The sequence below is a fragment of the Netta rufina genome (genome assembly GCF_964035555.1).
Source record: "Netta rufina genome assembly, chromosome: 2".
NCBI classification, from domain to species: Eukaryota; Metazoa; Chordata; class Aves; order Anseriformes; family Anatidae; genus Netta; species Netta rufina.
Genome location: NC_140124.1, coordinates 133,310,520 through 133,334,980, shown reverse-complemented (window position 1 = coordinate 133,334,980; position 24,461 = coordinate 133,310,520). Strand labels below are relative to the sequence as shown.

General features: G+C 42.0%; 1 protein-coding gene across 1 annotated transcript in view; it reads right to left on the bottom strand.

Annotated features, from left to right (window-relative positions):
- Positions 1 to 11,540, bottom strand: part of NECAB1 (N-terminal EF-hand calcium binding protein 1) — a gene marked incomplete at both ends in the record, with an annotated part of 60,247 nt that extends 48,707 nt beyond the window's left edge. Inside the window, 2 exons of the mRNA XM_084281461.1 lie at positions 7,901 to 7,925; positions 11,499 to 11,540. Coding sequence (XP_084137587.1) covers positions 7,901 to 7,925; positions 11,499 to 11,540 — 67 coding nt within the window. The remainder of the gene's footprint in view (positions 1 to 7,900; positions 7,926 to 11,498) is intronic.
- Between the last annotated feature and the right edge of the window lie 12,921 nt (positions 11,541 to 24,461).

The following is a 24,461-nucleotide window of genomic DNA, read 5'->3' as shown; positions in this document are numbered from 1 at the left end:
GGCAACACAACTATTTTTTTTTTTATTATTTTGTTTTTGAATATATAATTCCAGGCTAAGGCTAAGGAACCATTTAAAGGAAAAAATGTATGATAATTCTGGTTGCTGAAATGAACTAGAGTCTAGATGGGTCTTTGAATAACATTGTATAGAAGATGATGTCAGAAACCAACCAATGCTTGTCAGAAGGGAGAGGATATTTAAAAACAAACAAACAAAAAAAAAAGTAAAAGAAAAGTTATAAATTAAAAGCTGATCCCTCTGAGGCCCATGAGATTTCATCAGGGATCCCTCAGCAGCAGCAGCAATTTGCTTCTGTCCTGAAGAGGCAGTGTCCTCTTTTCTTCTCTGGTCAGGGGAGACTTTGGAAGAAGTCCCTAGGTCAGGCTGAGACAAATCCATGACCCCATGTAAAGAGTTATGGCGATTTGATCCTTGTTGACTAGTGTATCTGACTGAGGTTTAAATGTAAGATTGATAATGAATAAACAAAAGCCACAGAAAGAAGATCCACCTTTTGCTATACTTAGAAGTTGGAATGGTTAAGCAGTAACTTAAAAGTTAAATATTAACTTATCTAAATTTATTGAGCCTTTGCATGAAGCACAGACAATAATTTCAGAGACTAATAGTTTGTAAGTCTGTTTGGGTAGCACTAAATTTAAGTTCACTTGGCTCTTTTTCTTCATTCAGTAACTTAATGAATCACTCATAGGCCACAACACAACTGTAGAGGATAAGGCTAAGATGCCGTAAGCACCAAACGAGTTCACAATATTGCAGCTTAATTTTATAGCAGTGAAGATTCCATTATAAAGGCGGCATCTGAACCCTGTAACTACATGATGCATGGCAGCATGAACATTTGAAGAGCAGAGATGAGGAGTTTCTTCACTTTTTTACTTGTTCTTATTTCATAATTTCTTTGATCTGAATATATGGCTTCAAGTATGTAATATTCAAGAGGATTCAAATTGGACTAATTGAATGTCTGCTTCAACAAAAACATTTTGAAATGTTTCATATGAAAAGACAGATTGTAGCTGGAGATAATCATCATTATGATCAAAATATAATGGCAAGATCTAGAAGAGCTATAAACCAAGATGGCACAATACTGTGCTGAAGGTAGGCAATTTTCTTTGACAGAACTGCTATGATTACCTAATTGGCAATCTAAATACATCTGCCATTTGGCACTGGTTACAGAGAACGAATATTAAATACTGAGTGTACTGAAACAAGCTTATTTTCACAGCTATGCTTCCCTTGGCTTATTACAGACATAATCAATTGCTTAATCAAACTGCCTCTGTACCTTTAGCCTCTGCTGGGCAAGGTGTTTTGCACACACCCAAGAAACCGGTGATTGTTGGCAACTTTTCTGAGGTAAACATATGAGTTTACTCATAGAACAGACTGGGTATGACAAAAAATAAAATAAATAAAAACCTGAAACATCTGTCTATTTATCTCTTTTCTTCAGGATCATTGGCTTTACATAAATCCACAAAATCATTGATCTGCCAATAGCCAGATTGGGCACGTCAGCTATCTTCTCCGTATTTTATCATCCAAAAACAGAGATTCCCTTTTGCTTTGTTGCTATTTATTCTCAATAGGACTTCGAAAGGCCTATCTCTGACACATCACTAAGGTTATTGCTGGCAAAAACTAAGGAGCTTTGAACCTATTTGCTTACTTACAGACTTCATGCAGTTGTGTTTACCGAAAAGAAAAAAAAAATAAGAACTGATTTTTCAGGTTATTTCTCTAATTTTGTATAACTGTATAGCTACAGTAAGTAGGGTCTGAGCTGCTGGCGGTCCAGGCCACCCCAGCATCTCTTTGCTGCTCAGATGAAGCTCAGACCCAATCTGCTAGCAAGTGTTCCTTGTACTGTTTAATTGAAGACATGCTTTCCTAGATGAGGTGCTTTTCTAGTTTCCAACATGACTTTTATTTTAAAGGCTGCATTACATCCCCTCAGCACTCTCTCCCCATGCGCACGCTTTGCTGCTCAAAGCAAAGTCCCAGATAAATCCTGTCCGGTTTAAGCGCTTCAGAGCAGCTGAGCTGGAACGTTTCTTACAGATGCTTCAATCTTTGTCACTGGCAAAATGACAGGGGATGGATGATTTGTGAAAGAGAAACTTTCCTGAAGCTAAACATCCCTTGGACAAATCAGCCTTCAGCAATGTTTGCACTGGCAACATTATCTCCAAGAAGCTGTTTTGCAAGCCTTGCTTGCTCTTGAGTGTCTTTGATGGTTTTCAAAAGCATAATTTCTTCAAAAACAAGCACAGTTCCCTGACTTCCTTGGAGCTCAAAGGCTCACAACTGGCAGACAGAAATATAAACAATAAAATGTTATCTCTCCATGTAGCACTTGCAAGTTTTATATTTACATGGTATTTCGGAGGAGGCTTCCTTCAGGATTCTTACATTTATTCCCTTAAAACTCATCTTTCTGTTGAAAGGAGTCTGTGCTATGAAGGCTTTGCCTTACAATACCCATTTTATCAGTACCAATAGAACAATTTGGGAGCTCAAATCTGCAATGAAGCTATTTGGAGAATTTCTGTGTTCTGACTCCAATTCAGGATATATTTTCTTTGAAATGATCTGTTAGACATACAGCTCATACAGGGCCACTGTGATAATAAGACCTGGACATTATCACGTCACTTAGAGCTTCAACAAGGGATTCCTGCATGTAGGTGTTTTTCTCAAGGAAGAGCCCACTGGACGTGGGTCACCCTGTCATGCTGTGATATCTGGTCAGCCCATGCATACAGAGGGAAGAGCCCATGCACTGCTGCAGCTAACACTGAGCAGAGCTGCTGGGGCAGTCTGTGGGCAAGCTGGAAATCTCATAAGATGCCAGGACATTGGGGCTTCAGATTAGGAGATGCTGGACTAGGGAAAAATACTGAAATCAGGGACATGGCATACGTTGTTTTGGTGTAATTCTAAAATTTTCCTTAAAAATAAAATATATTTATCTAAGTGGAAATCTTCATAAAGCCTCCAGACTGACTCTGGTGGTCCACATTAGAGTGATTCAAGGGATCACCTCCCTGGGGTGCTTCCCCAGCATATTCACTCTGTCCTCAGGGATGGCTTAAGTTAGCACTCTGGGTTACAAACTAGACCTGCTAAATCAGTACCTGAGGACTGCTGTCGGGAGGCAGCCAGACAGGCAGGGAGCTGTGCCAGAGCCCACCTGCAGTCACCAGCTGGCAGAGCTGCCAGAGGACTCATCTGCAGAGCCAGTGTTTGTTCTGCAACGACACTGTCAGTGAATAATGAATATGAAAACATCTACTTTGACCTTTGCCAAATTGAGTCTAGACTGAGAATTGTGAGATTTCCTCTTGATCACAGCGCAGGTGCAGCGCTGTGGCTTTTTGGTTATTCTGTGGAAATCTTGGCAGGTGACTCACATGTGCACTCCGTGAATCAGCCCTGTTGGTCGCTGAAGATAGCAGAAGCCATAGGATGTCACCACTGCACTCTGTTACCTTATTCTACAGAATCCTTTACTGATGACTCCCAGTCTCTTGTCAGGCTATCGTTTCAGGCATGGTTTCAGAGCTGTACTGAAATCCCCAGGCCATTGTAATCCACAACAGTTTTGCTCAAGGTTTTTTGCAGTGGGCACTGGAGGACTTTTCATCTGTTTCTTACGTTAAAGGCAGGAGAGAAGGTGCTGTTGATATTATGACACTATTTTTTACAATTTGAATTCTACATGTAAAAAGAAATGCTACGTCCCTGCTATGTACCATGGACATTACTGGGTGCTGAATGAAGACATATGACAGAAAAAGACTAGCTTCATCTGGCTGCAGTTTATATTTTACAGGTTCTATTTCAATTAAATAATTAAAATTTATATATTTTAGAGGGGAAAAAAAGCTTCGAGTGAGTGCTTGTTTGACATGCCAGAGATAAAAAATAAACCAAACATAAATGCTTTGATTTTGGTATTATAACATTTTGTTGTTCTGTACTGGGTGTTTGATATTTAGGTTCAGCCTTCTCTGGAGACTTAGTCTTGCTCTGTGTAGTCATTTTTTAAATTTTCCCTCATCATTTGGTTGCAGTTATTCTTGACTGCCTCTAGCATAATGTTTGCTGTGCTCCTTCCAGTTAAGGCTTTTTTTTTTTTTAAGTCTCTGCTTCTATAGAAATTATTAACTTTGGTGTTTTCAAATATTTTCCTCTTAGGAGCTTTAAGGATATTTGAGATACTGCTTATACTCAGTGTCTCGGTGTTTGTTCATAACAGTTGAGCTGTATTTGCAAATCAATGACGGTGACTGCATACAAACCATCTTCTCTGAGCCCGTTGTATTAGAGCTGCCCCTTTGAGTTCACTCCTGCTTGGGGCTGATCCAAGGGATTAGGGGTGGGAGCTATACACTTGGAAGGAGACCATAAATATCAACTCATAACTTGTGGAGCACAATATGCTGGTGGGCTTGAGGTAATTTTTTTCCCACCTCCATAGGAGTTTAGATCTGAGGCAGCCAGGCTGCCATCAGGAACAAGCTGGAGATGATAAAAGTAGAAACACTGCCAAAAGGCAAGAGCAACCTCCTTCTCCCACAGGAGGATGGGAACAGAAATGACCCCCCATGACACAGGCAAAGGGAGACATGGGCATTTTGACATCCGGACTGTTCACAATAGGATTTTTGCAAGAGTCTGTACCTAAATTTCCCTTCCTGTGCTAACAGGAAGGAATTATTGTATGAGGCCATGCTAGCAGGGTGCACATCAAAGCTACGAGGGCAGAATGGGCCCCACAGTGACCTTTACCAACAACTGACATTGTCTCATTCATTGGCAAATCACTGCGAAGCTCATGGGGTGCCTCAGGTCCCTTTTAGCATATCAGAAGGTCACACACATGTGGCAACCATTGCTGACTGTGAGATGAGGGTGTAGGGTTTTTTTTTTTTTTTTTTTTCTTTGTTAGGAAAGACCGAATTTAGCAATTCCAGTTTTGCATATTTCTGTACTTCACCCATGCTAGGTGGGGACAGGATTTTACTTTTTGAAAGGAATTCAGTGACTTTAATTTTGCTTTAAATAGAAAAAGTAATTAAATTAAGATCTTTCTTTCAGCTGATTTTCTTCCAAATTAATTCTGTTCGAATCCACATTGTTTCCTTTGAACACACGGAGTTTTGTAAAGCAAACCAGACCAAAACTTCACTTTGACACACAAAACCAAAACTTCTCCTTTTATAAAAATGTTGATGTGTAACATCTCACCTTTACAAAATTGCTTTTTTTCCTCAGGGTTTTCTGTGGCTTTTGTTAATATCTCAAACCATATATTTCTTAGAAATGTGATATTCCTTCTGTGTGCCATGATCTCCCTCTAAGAAACTCAAGCGACCTTTTCAGCTGCTGGAAAAGTGTTGATCTGATCCATACCAAGTGGAGCTGCTCAACCATGAACTACAAATAGAGTTTATGAAACTGATCGTCTTGAGAAAGCTGTGGATACTTCCAGAAATGGACTGGTAACAGAACGATACACATACCTGGGCTGGCAGAGAAAGAAGCCACCACCACGAAAAAAATAGATTTTGTATGGCTTCTTTTAAATGGGGAAATGACTATTTGATAGTTACTCATTTAAACCCAGTTGTCATAAATCATTGTGATATTTTTGAGTAACAGCAAATCAGTAGGACTCCTTGGCTCTGGAGCTCTCATTTTATTTTCTTCCTTGCTGTGGAAGGCAAACCTGAAATCTCACAGTCCACACATTCATGGTAAGAACACTCATAATGCTCCCATCTTTCAGTTCGATCCAACTTTCTGAACACATTTTTTTTTTGTTGTCAAAAAAATACCTAGTAAGGTTTTTGAAGATTGGCTGCTTTGGGGGAATTATAATCTCACAGGAGAATGAATATGGCAGCTCTGAGAGAGTCCTATTAAAAGTGTATGGGAGAACTTAACAGGTCATGTCAGGGACAGGAACTTAGTATTTGTTACTGTAAGCCAATACTTGTTTTTCCATAGCACAGAAAGGTAACACTGAAATTGTAAATAATCCATTAATTAACAAGAGCTAATTATCTGTGTTGACAGCAGCACAAACATGTTAGATATGTGTTCAAATTTCCAATAACCTTTCTGAGAAGCTACTTAGCATCCCAGCCTTAAAGCCAATCTGCTCCCTAATAATGTGGCAGGAGCTTGTGCAGTGCTAGATTAGCAAAGTGGAAGTCCCACAGGCAATTGATGGTTGAGCAAACACAATTAAGCACATAAGAGCTGAAACCATTTCAAGTTTATGGACTCGAATTAATTGAACTAAAGCGGCTGATCTCAGCCACATTTCCCCCAATAAGATGTTGTACAGCATCCGTATGTAGCTGTGAACTCCAGTGACTCAAGTCTCTAGGGTTGATGTGGCATCTGGAGCAAGCAAATTTGTCACTGATTGTGCGAACTGTTTCCCCTATCTTAGTAGTAAAGTATAAGTAATAAACGGGGGTAAACTGAAATAGGGCTGGAAGTCCTCACCACTGAAGTGCTGTGGATCCACCAGGGCTGGGACAGAGCACTGAGCTCTCAGCATGGGCCTGCTATGGTTTATTGGGAAATGGTGGGTACTGCACACAAGCTGGGGCAGGAACACTCCGTCAGAGGTGGGCTGTGGGGTGGGACTGCCCTCTTGTTTGACAGGCTTGGCTATACCACCAAGCTGCTTGGTAGCCCCTTACTGCCCTGTGTGGCCTCCTGGAAAGCTAGCCTCTCTATGTTCTCAATGGCATTCATTGTGCCTTCAAATAATGGGGTGAACTTTATCAAAACTGCCCAATACCTGACTTCTGAGGACTGACTGGGAGTTACTCACCTTGGTTAAACCTGTCTGCACTGTGGGTTCAGTGCTTCAGGAGAAGACCAAAGTCTGGCACGTGCTTTTGCAAGAAGTCACATCTACCTTCTTCCTGTGCTTTGGTATTGCAGGGATATCAGGGAGCTTATATTTCCTTCCTATCCTGTAAGATCTGTCTCTGGTTATCTGTGTGATAGGGTAAGGTCTTCTGTGGTAGTAGCAAAGTTCGTAACACTCCATCTCACACTCTCTGTGGCAGTGGTGTCATTTCTCTGGTATGGACGTGGCACAAAATGACAATGTAATTTGTCCAACATTGGGTGGTAATTCTGAGATGGGATAAGGAGTTAAAGTCGGGTTCAAGCCCATGACTATGCTTACCAGCCAGAATTCCAGTGGTTCCCTGTGTGGCCCTTACAGCAAAGCCCTTCCCCTACTACAGCCATCATGGGAGAATTTGTGCATTCGAAGACTTGTATGATCCAACTCTCTGCGTGTGAATAGGGGAGCAATACATGTGGAAAGGAAATCAGTCTGTAGCACTAGGGTAAAACTTAAAATTAACATCATAGTAAGAAAGCTCTGTCTTGTAAATATACAAGTTGAATTCAAGGCTTTACTCTGCCTGCTGACGTGCAGAACAAATATATAAATGCAAAATGTAGGAAACACAAATGTGACTACCAGATACAGCCTCTGGTGTTTTTAAAAAGTAGTAAGATGGAGCTACTACCAAATATTTCAAAACTTCTTAGGAACATAATATCGCTAAGAAAACACCCACATGCAGCCAAAGTGCAAATCAAACACACATGCCGAATTGTGAAAGCAAGAGATCTGTCCTTAAGGAACACATCAGGAGGATCAGTGCACGACAATATACATGACACTGAACCTACAGAAAGCATCAAATGACATGAGAGATGGCTGTTTTTCTGGTGAGGATGTTTTAAAGCATGATTTCAAAGGCTGTATCAATGATGGGTATTTTTTCCAAAGGAAGGGGAGAAGACAAGTGAGTAGTCTTACCATTCTTGTCTGCTCTTCTCAGTATCTAAATAAAAAGAGAGAGAAAGGAATCACTTTTTTAGCATGGGTTAGTAGCACACAATGCTGTGTTTAATGGGCATTAACGGTTTGAGTGCTGCACCATGTTTCATGAGGCTGCATAAAACTGAAAAGCCCTTAGCATGCCTCCATCCTTCTCTCACAGTATCATTTTCTTTAACTCCTCCTGTGCTGTGTGTAGAGAAAAACAAAACTATAAGAAACAGCTTTATTTTCTATTTTGTATATAGCTTGTGAGGGTGACGTCCAGGCACAAAACATGATACCATATGGCCATGGTGATTCTGGACTTGGGGCTGAGAGAAGCAGTGTAAGGAAGCATAGTGAGGGCGATAACTGTGAGGATGCTCTGTGCATCCGAGATGGTGAGAAAGACACAGGGCCTGGGTGGGTGGAGGAGGCAAGGGGAGAAGGCAGGAGAGGAGCTGGGTGGCACGAAGGGATCAGACTGGGGGTGGGAGGCAGCGATGTCAGCTGTGTGGGAGCAAATCTCGGGTTGCTCTGATAGTAGAAAAAAAGATTTAGAAGAAAGGGGAGAGGGAAAGAAGGAGGAAATAGCAAAACTGTGACCCACTTCCATAATTTCATTTATGGCCCCTGTGCTGAATTTTTCACTAGGCCCAGTTTATGACATGTGCAGTGTGACATAACTTAGCAAGATGACACCTACCCACCCTGTATTTTCAGATAAATCAGTTCTCAGTATGAGGATTGGACTGTTGAAAGTTTTTAAATATTTACTGTAGGCTGGAAATTTCCTCCTAATGCTAACTAAAACCATTTGGCCAAAAAACTAAATGCAGAGCAAAAGAAAGACCATTCAAAGCATTTTTATTAGAATACAATAAAATCTTTCTAGAGTCTTTAATGCATAAAACTCCATCTTAGATTCATGGTTTGGCTGGATTTTGAAGGGGGTGAGTTGTTAGTCATTCTCCCCTACTATGGGCAAGCAACCTTCTTTCCTTTCCTGTCACCCAAAGGAAAAGTCAGAGTGCTTGGTGGTGTGCCCACCAGCCAGGACTGCACGGTGCTCCAGAGGAGAGAATGTATGTGAGCAAGGATGGCAAAGAGAGCTACAGCACTGAAAAGTTTGAAGGTTTGGCATGTTTTGCGTATGTGCAAGCATCTCTGATAGGAAAGGGAAAGATGTGCTTCTGAGAGGTAACAAATATGCCCAACATGGAACCAAGCATTCTTAATGGATTAAAAGTGGGTGTGCCACAAGAAGCAATGGCCTAGGCAGAGCCAAACTGTGCATTACAGCCAAACCAGGTGATGCATCTCACACCTTGGGCTAGCCACCTATGTGAGCAAGAGCACTGGCTGCTCCATCTTATGGATGTGTAGGGTTGGGAGCTTCAATTGACTAGAGGTGCCCTACAACTATGGGTCAAAGGTGGCAAAAAAATCTGGATAAGTACATTTTTGGTGAAAAAGTAGCACTGCCATCCTATGGAAATGTTAAAATTGTTTGGACACTTGGTAGGAATTTTGACGCAAAAGCAGGAAGGACGTTGCATTACAATCAGGACTCGTTCCCATTAGGTCTCTGCTTAACTCCCAGTGGGACCAGGACCTCAGCATTTGCCCTTTCTGTGCAGCCCTACCAGCAATCTCTTGCTGCTGGCCTAAGTGCTTCTGCAGGTGGAGATAATTCAATGAGGGGTCATCAGAGAGCTGCAGACCCCAGCATATCTGTAATACAAATGTGCTCCCACAGGAGGAAGGGCCTCCAGCATCCAGTCCCTGCTCTCAAGCAGGCAGAGCTGGGATTTCAATTCAAGTATTCAAGCTTTTCTGTTGCATTTAGGAGCAGAAGTGCAGATGCAGCCCCCCCATCCCTTTTCTAGTTTTGTGAATGGCACAAATCCATAAATCAAAACCTGACAATGGTTTTAAAATTGCTAAAATTACACAAGTGATTTTAATTTGAATGAAATGTTTTACTTTGGGTGAAATAAGTTTTCAGTTTGTCAGATATTCTGCCCATCTGCAGCTTCCCAACCCCGTGTACTGAATTAAACTGGGCACAAGCTCCACTTCCAGATTTTGTAACTCTTTCATGGCACCCTGTGTTTCTCTTCTGTCTTTGCAATCTATGCTTATAATTTTCCTGCTTCTCTTTAAAGAAATAATTATGAGACTAAAAAGCTGCATTTTCATTATACACTTGAATGGAAATAGTAAGTCAACAAAGAGTCTATTTTAAATTATTTCTTACAGAGGCTAGAGAAATCAGTAGGTGAGCAGACATGGCTTAAGTAAGATGCTGTTCGAAATAATTTGGGGAAAATCCTTGAGAAGTGAATGTGGTTGCATTAGATAAAAAATCTAGACATAAGGCCCTTAAGACAAGCTTTAACACAGAACATGCCCTTTCCAGCTCAAGTTCTGGACTAACCCTGGTATAAGAGTTGGTCTGAAGTAGATCAGAGCTATTGGTAGGCTGTGAATGGTATGAAGGGACGTAGGTACACACATATAAGATTTTTAAGACTCCTGAAGGACAGAGGATACTTTAGAGATTGTTGGGCTGGAGTTTGCCTTTTATGCTCGACTTGCGTTGGACCAAAAAAATGCTCCGTACAGGGCAAAAACCATTGTGCCTGCACCCTGTGAGATGCTGAGCCCTTAGCGATGGTCCAGCACAGCACCCCTGAGGGGCAGGATGGACAAGTGCTGCGGCTGCTGCCTCACTCAGCTCCTTTTTAGAGGGCTGAGGGCTCAGTGCTACTTTTCATATTGACCCTGGGCACCTCAAATCCACCAGGGTCTAATGGGACACTTTGGGAAAAGCTCCATACTTCTGCAGGGTGAGAAATTCTTTAGTGAAAAGCTCGGGGAAAAAAAAAAAAAGTATAAATCCAAGCAACACATTTTGAAAAATGACAGTGTTTTCACCCAGTGCTTCTCCCAACCAGCCCCAAGTTGCTAACCTGCTCTCCTGAGGCATGCACACTGTTGGAAAGAAACTCATTCCCCAACATAGATATTGGACAAAAAAAAAAAAAAAAAAAACAGAGAAAAGAAGGAAAAGGGGGAAAAGGAAAGAAGGGGAAGGGGAAGGGAAAGGGAAAGGGAAAGGGAAAGGGAAAGGGAAAGGGGAAGGGAAAGGGAAAGGGAAAGGGAAAGGGGAAGGGAAAGGGAGAGGGTGAGGGTGAGGGAGAGGGTGAGGGTGAGGGAGAGGAAGAAGGGAAAGAAAAAGGAAGAAAAAGAAGAGGAAAGAGAAGTGAAAAGAGAAAGAAGGGAAAGGAAACAGGAAAAGAGAAAAAAAGGAAAAAAAAAGGAAAAAAAAAGGAAAAAAAGGAAAAAAAGGAAAAGGAAAAGGAAAAGGAAAAGGAAAAGGAAAAGGAAAAGGAAAAGGAAAAGGAAAAGGAAAAGACACACAGCCTTGCCTGGCTTCACCCCCTTCCACCCTGATGAGGAAATCAAATCCCACAAAAGGAAAAAAAAAAAAAAAAAAAAAGAGAGAGAGAGAGAAAAGAGACCCTCATCCGTCAAACGCCTGCAGTCGCTGCCTTTGGGGGTCATGACGGCAAGGGTGCCCCGTACTCACATCGCGGAAGATGCGCAGCCCCGCGCCCAGCTCCGCCGCCATCCGCCCGCCGCAGCCGCCGCCACCGCCCGGAGCGGCGGGGCCGGGAGGCGAAGGGGGGCGGCAGCCCCGGCACCCCCGGCCCCCTCCCGGCCCCGCCGCCGCTCCCCCGGCCCCGGGGATGGCTGCTTTGCCGGGGGGCCGGGCCGCAAGCTCCGCCCGTCGGTGCCTGGGTCCTCGTGTGCGTCCTCCGTGCTGTGGGGCAAGTCACTGGGAGAAAGGGAAGAAAGAAGGAAGGAAAGAGAAGAAAGAAAGAAGGAAAGAAAAGAAAGAAAGAGAAGAAAGAGAAGAAAGAGAAGAAAGAGAGAAAGAGAGAAAGAGAGAAAGAGAGAAAGGAAAGAAGGAAGGAAGGAAGGAAGGAAGGAAGGAAGGAAGGAAGGAAGGAAGGAAGGAAGGAAGGAAGGAAGGAAGGAAGGAAGGAAGGAAGGAAAAGAAAGAAAGAAAGAAAGAAAGAAAGAAAGAAAGAAAGAAAGAAAGAAAGAAAGAAAGAAAGAAAGAAAGAAAGAAAGAAAGAAAGAAAGAGAAAGAAAGAAAGAAAGAAAGAAAGAAAGAAAGAAAGAAAGAAAGAAAGAAAGAAAGAAAGAAAGAAAGAAAGAAAGAAAGAAAGAAAGAAAGAAAGAAAAAGAAAAAAATGCCCCCAAAGACCTCAAGGAATCAGATGGCCTCTTTCTGGAAGCCTGCCCTGGTACATCTCTCCCCAGGTGGTGTGCTCCAGTTTGGGAGGTTTTCCCTCAGTTTTCCTAGCTGCACTCAAAGGATGCCACTTGCTTCTTCTCACCCTTGTGGGTGCAGGGAAGAGCTTGTCCTGTTTTGTTCCACAGCTGCCTTTTAGCTTATTGAATGTGCTTTCATGGCTAAACCTGCCTTTTCTTGAAGAAAGAAACGTGGTTCTTGCAGATTTCCTTTATCAGGGCATGTTTTCTGTTTTCCCCAACATTTTGGTTGATTTCCCGTCTGATCTGGTCATTTGAGGGAGGTCTCACTTCAGCTACGAGACCCCAGACTGAACATCCCTTGGGGTCTTGGCAGCACAGACAGGCAAGTGGGACTGTGTTCCTACTTCTCCAACATAGGCATCATGATGAGTTGATTTCAGCAAAAGCACGTGGTCTTTAAAATAAGGTTCTTGACTGTAATATGCCCCACAAGGTGACTTGGCCAAAATCAGGGGCAGGGACCTGGAAGCACTGAGGTCTCTTGGGTGGAGCAAGTGGGGAGCTGTGAGACAGAGCAGGGTGTGGGTAGGTGAGGAGGATGCCAGGGTGATGGGGAGTGCATCTTTGGGGGAAACTCCCCCTGTGTAATTTCAGACACAAGCTGAGACATTATTCGTGTAAAGGGGGAATTCACCATGTGCTGCAAGCTTTAACTTCAACTTTCACCATTCCTGTCAATTAAAGACAGGGTCTCAATGCTATTTTATCATGGCTTGCTCTGTGCAGATGCTCCTGCTTCTTCCACTCCTATTTTCAGGTTTCAAAAGAAAATCTGACAGAGCAGAGAGATTCGTCCAAGAGGAAAGACAAGGCATTTCACAGGGTGAGAAATTTGTATCCCACTTGCTACAGATGGCTTGAAAGAGATGGAAAATCATCTCAGGTTATTTTTGCCTTTTTAATAATACTGAAAGGCTTTTTTTTAATCTGCTTCTTCTGACAGAAGTATGGATTGCCATTTTTTTCCAGACAGAGAAAAGAAAAAAAGGCTGAAGGCTGTCTCTAGAGCCAGGATGGTGAATGGAGATAGGGAAAAGCTTCTCTAGACTGTAGATGGGCTTTTTTTTTGTTAAGTGTTATTAGAAGAAGAGGAATAGTGATGCATATTTAATTTCTATCTTGGAATTAAAAGACATTTATTGAAGAAATAATATATTTCCCCTTTATATTTCCCCTTTGATTAGTATTAACATTCACTGTGAATATTTTATATCTGTCTAGAGAAACTATTCTTAAAAGCAGTGCAAAAAAATACAGATTTATCATTTTTTAAAGTATTATCTCAATTTTAATAGTGCAAGCAGGGCAAAAGCTCTGAATTTCACTGGCTTCCCCAATGCATTCAGTGATTCCTCTCCATCTCTGAGCAAGAGGCTACTGGGAGGAGGGCAGGGGGAATGCAGCCTGTGCAGCTGTGGTTTGTGCTGTGTAGCATGGTGGGCTGCTGAAATATCCTCGTGGGGTTAACAGAAGTCAGCACGCAATGATCTGGTCACTTGGGCAGCCACAAGCAGCCACAAAGCTGTGCTGTTGGTAATCTATTAAAAGAAATGGAGTTGTTTTGTGTGTGTATGAGGATAAAGCATAAAGCTGTTCCCTCTTTTTCTTGCTGTGTGCCACATCATTAAACTTTCATTTAGAAACCAGCCTACTGTATCAGCATCTTCACTCATGTGAAAGGAAAAGAAGTGGCCAGCCAGTACCTAATGATTTTGCCCTTTTATCTGGAAAAACAAACACACGAAAACCCGCAGCAACATCTACCTTACACTTAGTGTGCAGCGGGCTATGCAGCAGGAGCCATCAGCACTGAGATAAATATAAAAGCTTCTTTTATACCGAGGAAATGTAAGCTGTCTAACTCTCTAACACAGTTTCTAAATCACTCTCTGATGGGTAGCTATGTGTGTTGCTTTTAAATGTCAGGAAGAACACTATATAATCCTCATGCCAACGTATAACCTTTCTGACAGAAGAGCAGCTCGCACGCTACAGTAGCCCATGGGTCTGTAATGAAAAGCACTCTGGGTCTGTAAAGAAAAGCACTCTTTGTCCCTAGCAAAGGAAACGGATCCTCTCAATGGTCCTTTTTTGACTACAGGAGTGGGATGGTACTTACCAAAAGAGCTCAGTTAGCACAATACAATGTCCCTCTACCTTTCAAAACATGTTGTTTCATCTTGGATTGAATGCCTGGTCTGGTGCCCTGTAGACCAACCCCCAGACAGCTCTGGTTTGATTGTGCTCCCTCATGGCTTTTCTTGACTATAACAAGCTATAACAACAGAAAAATTTCATGTTATATGTGTGGCCATGGCTTGTTATGTGAGTGGTAGCAGGGGATGTTAGAGGCCACCTTCCTTTTCCATCACCTTGTGTCCTGAATATGGACTAACTCGACCTTACTGAGGAACCAGTATCTTCACAGCTCCATGTTTCCATGGGTGGGAGTGTGAGGATGGAAAAGTGAGTCCCTTTCCACAGGGATGTGACAGTAAGGATAAATGAATTAAATCACATAAGCAGTGATGATGTGCCTGGCAAAATGTTGTGTCCATTGCCTGTACAGGGGTATGTGGCTATGTCTAGCTCATCAGACGAAAACTGCCCCAAAGTTCCCAGCCCCAGGAGCTCACTTTGCCCTGATCCCCCCTGGAGCACGACCTGAGCCTGGCCCCACAGCCCACTCCTTTCCCTCTGGTCCCATGCCCACTGTTTGCTGAAAAGGAAACCCAAACACGAGCTGGACCACTGCCACAGTGCTCTGCAACAGGAATCTAGCATAGACAAGTAGGATAAGGGGTGTATATCAGCAGGTGAATCTAGATGCTGTCTGTATTGGAGCTCTTTTCTAGTTCACCAGGGAAAGAAACTCAGCATAAAGCCATAATTAAACATGGGGAATTCAGGGAGATGCTGGTTTCCATGTTGATAAGTGCTTTTGCAAGAGGAAACCATACAGCTTGCACTGTAACATTATTTTGCTTTTCTTATTTATGTTCTCTTGTTTATTTGCTGCTCTTCCTATACCTGTTTGGGAAAATCACTGACAGCCTACTCATTCAATCCAGTTTTCACATAGGTTCCCAACATTGTTTTTTCTTAACAGTTCAGTGCCTTTGACTGACTTACCACCGAGAGGAAATGCAAGGCTTGGGATCTTGGGCAGACTTTGGAACAGCAGCTATGGATCTTGCTCTGTGCCCCCTCCTTTTCATCTGTAGGAGACACAAAATACTCCTGGGATGGAAAAGGATCAGTATGAATATAAATGTAGTAAAGGTTGTAATTACTGAGTCCTGCATTACTGAGTCAGTAATGCATAGCAGTGCACTAAAAGTGCCTGGGTAAACTACATGGGCATCATTGTACATGGAATATTGGTTATGCATTACAAGATGTAAAACACATGTTTTCATTTATTTATTTATAACTAACTAACTAAATACAAATATCTTATTTATTTATTTATTTATTATTTTCACACACTTTCACATACAGCCAGACAATTTGGTAGCTTTCAGGACAACTTCTTAGGGACATGTGAAATGCACAAGATGTGTGTGTTAATTAATATACCACATTGACTGCTCTATGCACATCATTCTGTTTATGACCAGCCCTGCAGGAGCATTTTGGAAGCAAACAGTGCAATAAAAATGACTGTAATGGGGCACCCAACAGAGACTATAGCTCATGTTGAGAAGAAGCCTGCTGTGTGGCTGGATGCCTAAGCCAGATATTTACTTAAAAGATCTAAGAAAAGGAACAAAGGAAAAGATCAAAACATGACAGAGTCAGAAGCATAACAGCACAACAGCACAGTGAAAGAGAAACACTTTCATTCCTTGCATTTGCAACATTCCCAGGAAATAAATAAAAAATAAAGTAGGAGGAAATGGCTATTGACAGTCTGCAACTATAGATAATTTCATTTTTGATCCAAACACAAAGGAATCCAGTTCCCAGTGCTTGTCAGACTCAGATATAAGCAATGGTCCTGAGCAGACCATAAACCTCATCTCCTTTCTCCTTCAGAAGGGGGATCAACTAGCAAAAAAGGAGTACTTCTTTTGGAGACCACTGCAGATACATCTATGTCGATGATCTCAGGCAGCAGCCCCCAAGGACAGGGCAGCTCTCCTGGGAATGGCATATCTTTCTCACCTGTGTGTGTTCAGCAAGCCCAAGCCATGCTGTACCAGGTCAAGGGGTGAGGTGGTCTCACCCCGCCATGCACAGCCTTCTGGCCAGGCAGTTGCACTCCTGGGCTTCTGGAAGCTGGGAGGAAAGGAAAAGAGGTCAGGCAGTAGGTAACAGAGGAGAACAAAACAACAGAAAACCATGCCTCATTGGCTTCTGAATTTCAGCAAGCACATGTGAAGATTGGACTGGAGCAACTGGACCACTCCTGGTACCACTTGTAATGGCAAATTCCCACTCCTACAGAAGATGTTTAATGTGCAATACGACAATCTGGATCGGTGTGTAAGAACTATGACACAAAGTTCATTTAGTTGGCTGAATATGAGCCAGCAGTGTGCTCAGGTGGCCAAGAAGGCCAGCAGCATCCTGGCTTGTATCAGAAACAGTGTGACCAGCAGGGCTAGGGAGGTGATCGTCCCCCTGTACTCGGCTCTGGTGAGGCCACACCTCGAGTACTGTGTTCAGTTTTGGGCCCCTCGCTACAAGAAGGACATCAAGGTGCTTGAGCGGGTCCAGAGAAGGGCAACAAAGCTGGTGAGGGGCCTGGAGAACAAGTCCTATGAGGAGCGGCTGAGGGAGCTGGGCTTGTTCAGCCTGGAGAAAAGGAGGCTCAGGGGTGACCTTATCGCTCTTTACAGATACCTTAAAGGAGGCTGTAGCGAGGTGGGGGTTGGTCTATTCTCCCACGTGCCTGGTGACAGGACAAGGGGGAATGGGCTTAAGCTGCACCAGGGGAGTTTTAGGTTGGATATTAGGAAAAGCTTCTTTACCGAAAGGGTTGTTAGACATTGGAACAGTCTGCCCAGGGAAGTGGTGGAGTCACCATTCCTGGAAGTCTTTAAAAGACGTTTAGATGTAGAGCTTAGGGATATGGTTTAGTGGGGACTGTTAGCGTTAGGTCAGAGGTTGGACTCGATGATCTTGAGTTCTCTTCCAACCTAGAAATTCTGTGATTCTGTGAAAGTCATGCCCTGCTTGTCCTCTGAACCTGTGTCAATTTTGGATTCATTTATTTATGACTACTTATGCTAGAAACTTTCAAAGGCAGGTTACCCTCAGCAAAAGCTATTTTTCAGGAGGTGAGAGCAAGGTGAGTCTCCTTGGGGTGAGCAAGAACTGAGACAGGGTTTTTTAGGTGTGTTTGAACCATCACTTTGTTGGCGTGCAGTTGGTGTGTTCTGATATTACCATGCTGTTGTATGAGACAAGCAAAAGGTTGTCTTGCTTCTGGGTTTATATGTGAGCTTGTTTTTGGACTTTGGCAAAGCATAGGTGCGTAACTTCTGCCTTTGGTGCCCAAATATTTTATTAGGTGCAAGCCATCATTCTTCATATGCAACAGTGCTTTAAATATATTGAGCTAACAGCAATGTCATGCATCTGGGTTTCTCAAATATAATTCTCTAGCTGGATTTCAGAAAATTGGGAATTTTTTTAGCAATATAGTATTATTACAGGGGTTTTGTAAAGGTAGAGAGAATGTTCTCTCTACCTTTGCTAAGCTGCCTCTGCTCATGAGGTACATATCTCCCATGAAACAGTACCTGATGCAAGGATGCCAGCTCTATTCCTTGCTTTTCAGCTTGGTCTCCCCCAGCAGTTGTTGATATTCTGCAGCCAGGAACAGCCACCTGGCTTCTTCCAGCTCAGTGATTTCATCCCTTACAATTACACGTAGAGCTCAGTGCCTGCTGGCAGGCCCCTCTCTTTCCCTCCCAGAGGGCAATGCTCACAGCCTGGTGGCATGTCCTCTGGTACTTCTTACCTGAAGGAAAGCCAAGAGCTCTTCAATATCTTAAGACTGATGTTTGTGATCCTACTATTACAGTGGTAGCTGACACTCTGTTTTGCTTTCAAAGGATTTTTATTTTTTATTTTTTTCCAGGGACTGATTTTTTTTTTTCCAGTAAAAGCAGATAAGGAGCCATCTTATTTCAAAACAATCTCTAGCAACTTTATACTGCCAGAGTATTTGGTGACAAGTGCTCTGCTTGCTCCCCAGCTGTTATCATGTTCAATTCTAGGCTAAGGAGAATAATGCAACAAAAGACACAAAAAGAAGGGGGTGGAATTAGGGTGTGATGTTCTCTGCTGCTGATTTTAACAATAATGAGTGCAATTAATAGGTGTCTACTTGAAGAAATATATGTTTCAGTTCAGCTAAATGACGGAAACACAATCATTAATCCAAACAGAGTGCAGCTTTGGAGGAATTAGTGTCCTGGGTAAATTTCTACTCAACTGCAACTCTGGGTTAGAATTCAAGATAATTTCTAGCAATGAAAGTCAAAGTTTTGGCCTGCTTCTGCATATCATGCTTCTTTGGAGAAATTACACACAAATTATTCCCAGAGAGATTCTTCTTACAGATGGAATTTGAGACTGAGAATAACTGTAAATGATTTGCAGAAACACATCCCAGTAATGCTGTATTTATCCCAGAGCCAGGCCAGTGAAGGGTGGTTCTATGCCACCAGGCTAGCCCAACACCAAAATAACCAGGTTACAGTCCTGGCCATATGACAGACTTTCTGTAAGGTCTTAGACCACTAGCTTAGTGGCACTGGTATGCCTACGAGCCCTCAGGAGCAGGAATTACCCTGTCCCATCATCCAGGTCATTAATGAAAACGTTAAACAGTACCGACCCTGGTACCTGGGTACACCCTAGTGACTGGCCTCCAGCTGGCCTGGAGAGGCTGAGAGAGCTGGGACTGGTCCACCTGGGGAGAGAAGGCTCAAGGGGGAGTCTCATCAGTGCTTATAGATACACAGAAGGGTAGGGGCAGGAAAACAGATTTCTACAGATGTATGATCTCAAAGCGTGCTCCCTCTCTGCAGTGCTAGCAGGGAGCCATAAACAAGACTCTCAAGTGTGTGTTCTCTACAGAGGCCAAAATAGACAAACCTAATCATCAGAGTATGCAACAAAACAACAGAGACAGTACATGTTTTTCATTGTGAGAGACATTTTTAGCATTCAGCGGCTGATTGTACAAATGACATTAAAATTAATGGGAATTGCAAGACTGAGTTTTCTACATGAGATACTTATCCTCTCTGAAATTTTAAAGACTCTCTTATCCTCAGTTAAAAACTAAATAGGTTATACTTCTTCAGTCTGTTTCAGTCTGGGTTACATTCATAGAAGAAAATAATAATTATATCCTTTGGTGTCAGTTTGTTGATCTCTGGAGAGTGCCCTGAAGCAATGCTGCTGGTGTGATTGCAGGATCTAGTGGTACGAGATAAGAAGTTGGCTCCTTGCATTTCGGTTAGCATGAGACTTTTAGGAATCAATCAGTATTCCCTTCCCTTCCCTTCCCTTCCCTTCCCTTCCCTTCCCTTCCCTTCCCTTCCCTTCCCTTCCCTTCCCTTCCCTTCCCTTCCCTTCCCTTCCCTTCCCTTCCCTTCCCTTCCCTTCCCTTCCCTTCCCTTCCCTTCCCTTCCCTTCCCTTCCCTTCCCTTCCCTTCCCTTCCCTTTTTCTATCCTTCCCCTTTCCTATCCTTCCCACTCTTACCTTTCCCCTTCCCCTTCCCTTTCTCCCCTTCCCCTTCTCCCCTTACCCTTACCCTTATCCTTACACTTACCCTTGTTCAGAGCTTTAAGTATGCATTGCTTCCCTGGGAAAGATTTTAATCTGAAGACTCACCCCCCCACATTATTATGGGATTCCTGGAACTGCATTCTCTGTTTGGAGGATTAAGCCCTAAAGTAGATATAATGCTGCCATGCATGGAAATGACACAAATATGGGAAGACCCAGAGGGGGAAGAGCATTATGTGTTCAGATCCCTCAGGTTGTTCTGAAAATTTTATCCATGATTACCAATGAATGTCAATGACTCATATTCTTATACTAGGATAATACTTACAAATATCATGCCAAGCACAGCAATAACAGTCACAGGCATTTTACAGTTAAAATAAGGGAGGCTGTCAACCCAGATGAAAAACTTCCTAATTAAAGTTTCAGATCTCATTAAAAAAAAAAAAAAAAAAAAAAAGTAGCCTTTTGAGAATCATCTCACTTTCCAAGGCAGAGAATGGTTTGCCTAGATGAAATGCAGCAACTTTGGAAAGGAGAGTTTTTCATTTGGATGCTAGACAGAATTCTGATTTTCTACAGGAGGACCTGACTAATAAAGTTACTATATTCCTCCCCTTTGGATAAAGATTAGATGACTAGATACAGATATTTCTGATGAGCATATATTGATATTTAATGAGTTTATACTTAGAATGAAATTATTTTGCCATAATGAGACCTCTCCAAATCTCTGGCATTTGTGACAATTAGCAATGAATATGACAGTATACAAATGGATAAAAAGAATATTTTTATTGCAGACACTCCTAGAAATCTTAATCAGGGATCATCACCCTATTATGCTAAATACTGAACAAGTACAGGACAAATGACAAAAATAGCTGGTGAATGGTACAAACCACCCCAATAATATTAAAAAGAACAATACAAGTATAATGAAATTCCACCTCCTTGCATAGTCCTCAACATATGTCTGCTTCTCTTTACCTCCAATCATATCTTCATTTGTAAGGGAGATAATAAAAGACATATGCTAGAGATAATAAACTACACTATCCAGTTCCCTGAGATACATTGCTGGAGTAATGGCTGGGTTAAATTTCCATAATATTTTCTGGGTCATTCAGAGCAGTGCATTTATATCCCATAAACCCATGTTAGTAATACTATTGTCTCACAGAGAGTATTCATTGCCTCGTGGATTGTTTTATAAAAAGACTGTTTTCAAAAGTTCATTGGTATCTGAGATTGAATTAGGGATTTCTCTCAATTTCTTTTGCTATTCAGAAGAGGAAAGTAGTTGCAAATGGAGTTGTCTATGGGATAGGAAGAGCTGTTGGTATTAAACAATTTTGCAGCTTTAAAAAAATGTATCACTAAAAAGCTATGTTTTAATCATTGTAAAATTCCACTAAAAAGTATCTAAAGTTGTAGGAGTCTATCACATTTTAAATGAGACTGGTTTCCTTGTTCAAAAATCCTTTCTGCTTTGAAATGTTATTTTTTGGTAAATATATAAGTAGAGGGTTATTGAAAATAAAAGATTTCAGATTTCTCTGTAGCTTATGGGCTCAAAGATCATTGCTCTTCAATTAGAAATAAGAGCTTTTTCATCAAAATAAGATATATTTTTGTTTCACTCCCCTCATTTATATCTAATTGGTATCAAATACTGTGTTAATATTTAATTGTAATCTGTTCATGTTGGCCTGACTTATGCAGTTACATATAGCTACTACAGCTGTGCCATCTTGTGGTCTGCACAAAACTTGGAAGGTTTTGTGGACTGGGAATTTATCAAAAGTGAAACAACTTGTCGTCACTTTGGGGCCCTTTACTACAAGAAAGATATTGAGTTACTGGAACTCATTCAGAGAAGTGCAACAAAGCTGGTGAAGAGAATGGAAAACGAGTTATGAGGATTGACTGAGGGAATTGAGGTTGTTTAGTCTGAAGAAGAGGAGGGGAGACCTCATTGCTCTTTTTTAATGCGTGAGAGGAGATTGCAGTGAGGAGGGAATTGGTTTCTTTTCTCAGGTGACAACTGATAGGACATGAGGAAACAGCCTCAAGCTGCACCAGGGGAGGTTTGGATTGGACATTAGGAAGAATTTCTTCATGGAAAGGATGATTATGCATTGGAGTGAGCTGCCCAGGGAAATGGTGGAGTCCCCTTCTCCAGAGGTATTTAAGAGATATGTGGATGTGGTGCTTAGGGACATGGTTTAGTGGTGGACTTTGTAGTGTTAGGTTGTTGCTTGGACTTGAAGATCTTAAGGTTTTTACAGCCTAAATAAGTCTATAATCAACCACAGGCAAGAAAGCACAAATTAAATGATACACCCCCGAGCAATATTCCAAATGCTTTGTTAAGCAGAGAATCCTTCACAGACAGATATATATGTCCAAAGTTTCAGGTCAGCACGATCCTTGCTTGGCGTGCAGGGAGATCAAGGATTGTCATTGTGACAACCTGGTCCATCATGACCCCAATGGTCTTTCCATCTTCAAAACGCATACATGTCCTACTTAGACTCTCATGACAAAAGTATATGTAGACTTACTTACAATGTCCTGTCTTTTTTTTTTTTCTTCCCCTGAAACACAGTTTTATTAACACATCCTTTGCTATTGTGGTTCAGCTTAGGTTGGATCTGAAGGTTGGTTGAAGTTACTTATCATGGTCTCCTTGCTCTTCAGCCCATTCCTTGTTTTTAGGAGAAGCAGCAGGTGGGTCTACAGGGGCTAAACAGAAGACTTGATTCCAGTTTCGCTTATAACTCCAGAGCAAAGAAATTGCCTGTTTGGGTGTAGGAATAGCTTTTTAATTTCAGTGTAGTAGCCTGTGCTTAGAGAGGAGCTTTTCCCCTTAAGAGGAGAAGAGGTGGTTTAACTTATCATCAGAAAGTTTGGTCTTCCTTGGGTTTCTATGCAGCCACCTACAAAATAGAAATACCTTATGGCTTCTTTTTCCTCCTCTAGCATGGCAGTGTTCAAGGTGGGACTTTTATATGCTAATGACATGCTGTCCTGAAATTGCATAAGCTTTTATTTGCCTCTACTTGGGGACAACCTGGCTCACTGATGGTTGGGAATCTTTCCCTGCTTTCTAGCTTAAACATATTCATGGCCAGTTTATACCCATGTCAGCTAAAAAGTCCTTTTCCTTGATGAGGTTTGGTCTTGATAGATTTACAGAGAATGATTGATTCTTAGTCCAACCTTGATTTTGCTGGACTAACCAAGCTAAATGCTTGAGTGTTCCTCTCATTAAGAGAAGTTGTCAGCTCTCTCATTCTGTCTGTATTCTCTGCACTGGTTCAGGTTTGCTCCTCTTTTTTAAAGCAAGGGACAAGGATTTTATGCCATCTTCCTGAAAGAGCTTACAAGGAACCATTCCATGCTTCCTCCTCTTTGCTAGAAGTAGCTCAGACAATAGTATCTATGTACATTTGCCTCTTGAAAAAAGCATTTCCAATGATGAACTCCCGATCTGTAACACAAATCCTAGTGTACGTCCAAAGGACATGATTTTACAATATATTTGACAGAAAGTCATTGCTCTGCTGTGACTCCATGCCCTAAGGTCCTCCATTACTCCTGAATGATACTGCAGTCTGCTGTTTTGTCACATCTGTAATCTTAATTAGAAATAAAGTTTTAAGGGTAAGAATGAAAGCCATATCTCTGTGTTCATTATTAGCCTCCATCCAACACAGGAACCAATTTTCTTTATCAATTCAAAGCTGACCTAGCAGTGCTATCAGCTGGATTTAGGACAACAGGTTTTGCTGTGTTTGTGCAGTCCTTTGGAGCTCTTCTGAAAGTGTCTATGCTTGAAGACAGTGGGAAGCATTGCCACTCCTGCACTTGCTGGGTACTGAAGCACTCCCTGGAGCACCTGCAGCCCAGGTGAGGATTCCCCAGTGAGGAAGGGAAGGGGATTGCTATTCCAGCTCCCACTGGCTGGGTGACATAGCCCAGGGTCCAAGGCAGCATTGCATTTGTTTGCTGAGCAGCCCTAGAGCATCTGCTAAATAATAACCCAGGCACCTCTACACAGGAAAAGTATAAATACTGTTACAGATGACTGAACCCACTACAAATCCTTGGGGATCTCTACCAATAACCTCCTTCCATTATACATGTAGTTATTTTCCTTTCAGCAGAATCTGATTGTCATTTTTCCTCTTCCGAACCACATTCACTTTTATAGTTCCTTTATGAGTTCCTTTCCCATTCTTCTAGCAGACATGGTCCCATGCGGCATTGTATTAAATGTTTTCCTAAAGTTCAGATAGATGAGATCTGCATTCCCTATGCAGATCTGTTTGCACATCAAAGAAGCTTAGTCTGGCATGATCTACCATTGGTAAACACATGCTGCCTTTGATCTCATTTTCTATTAACCTCCGTGAGCTAAAATGATAATAAAATGATGTGCAGTGTTTC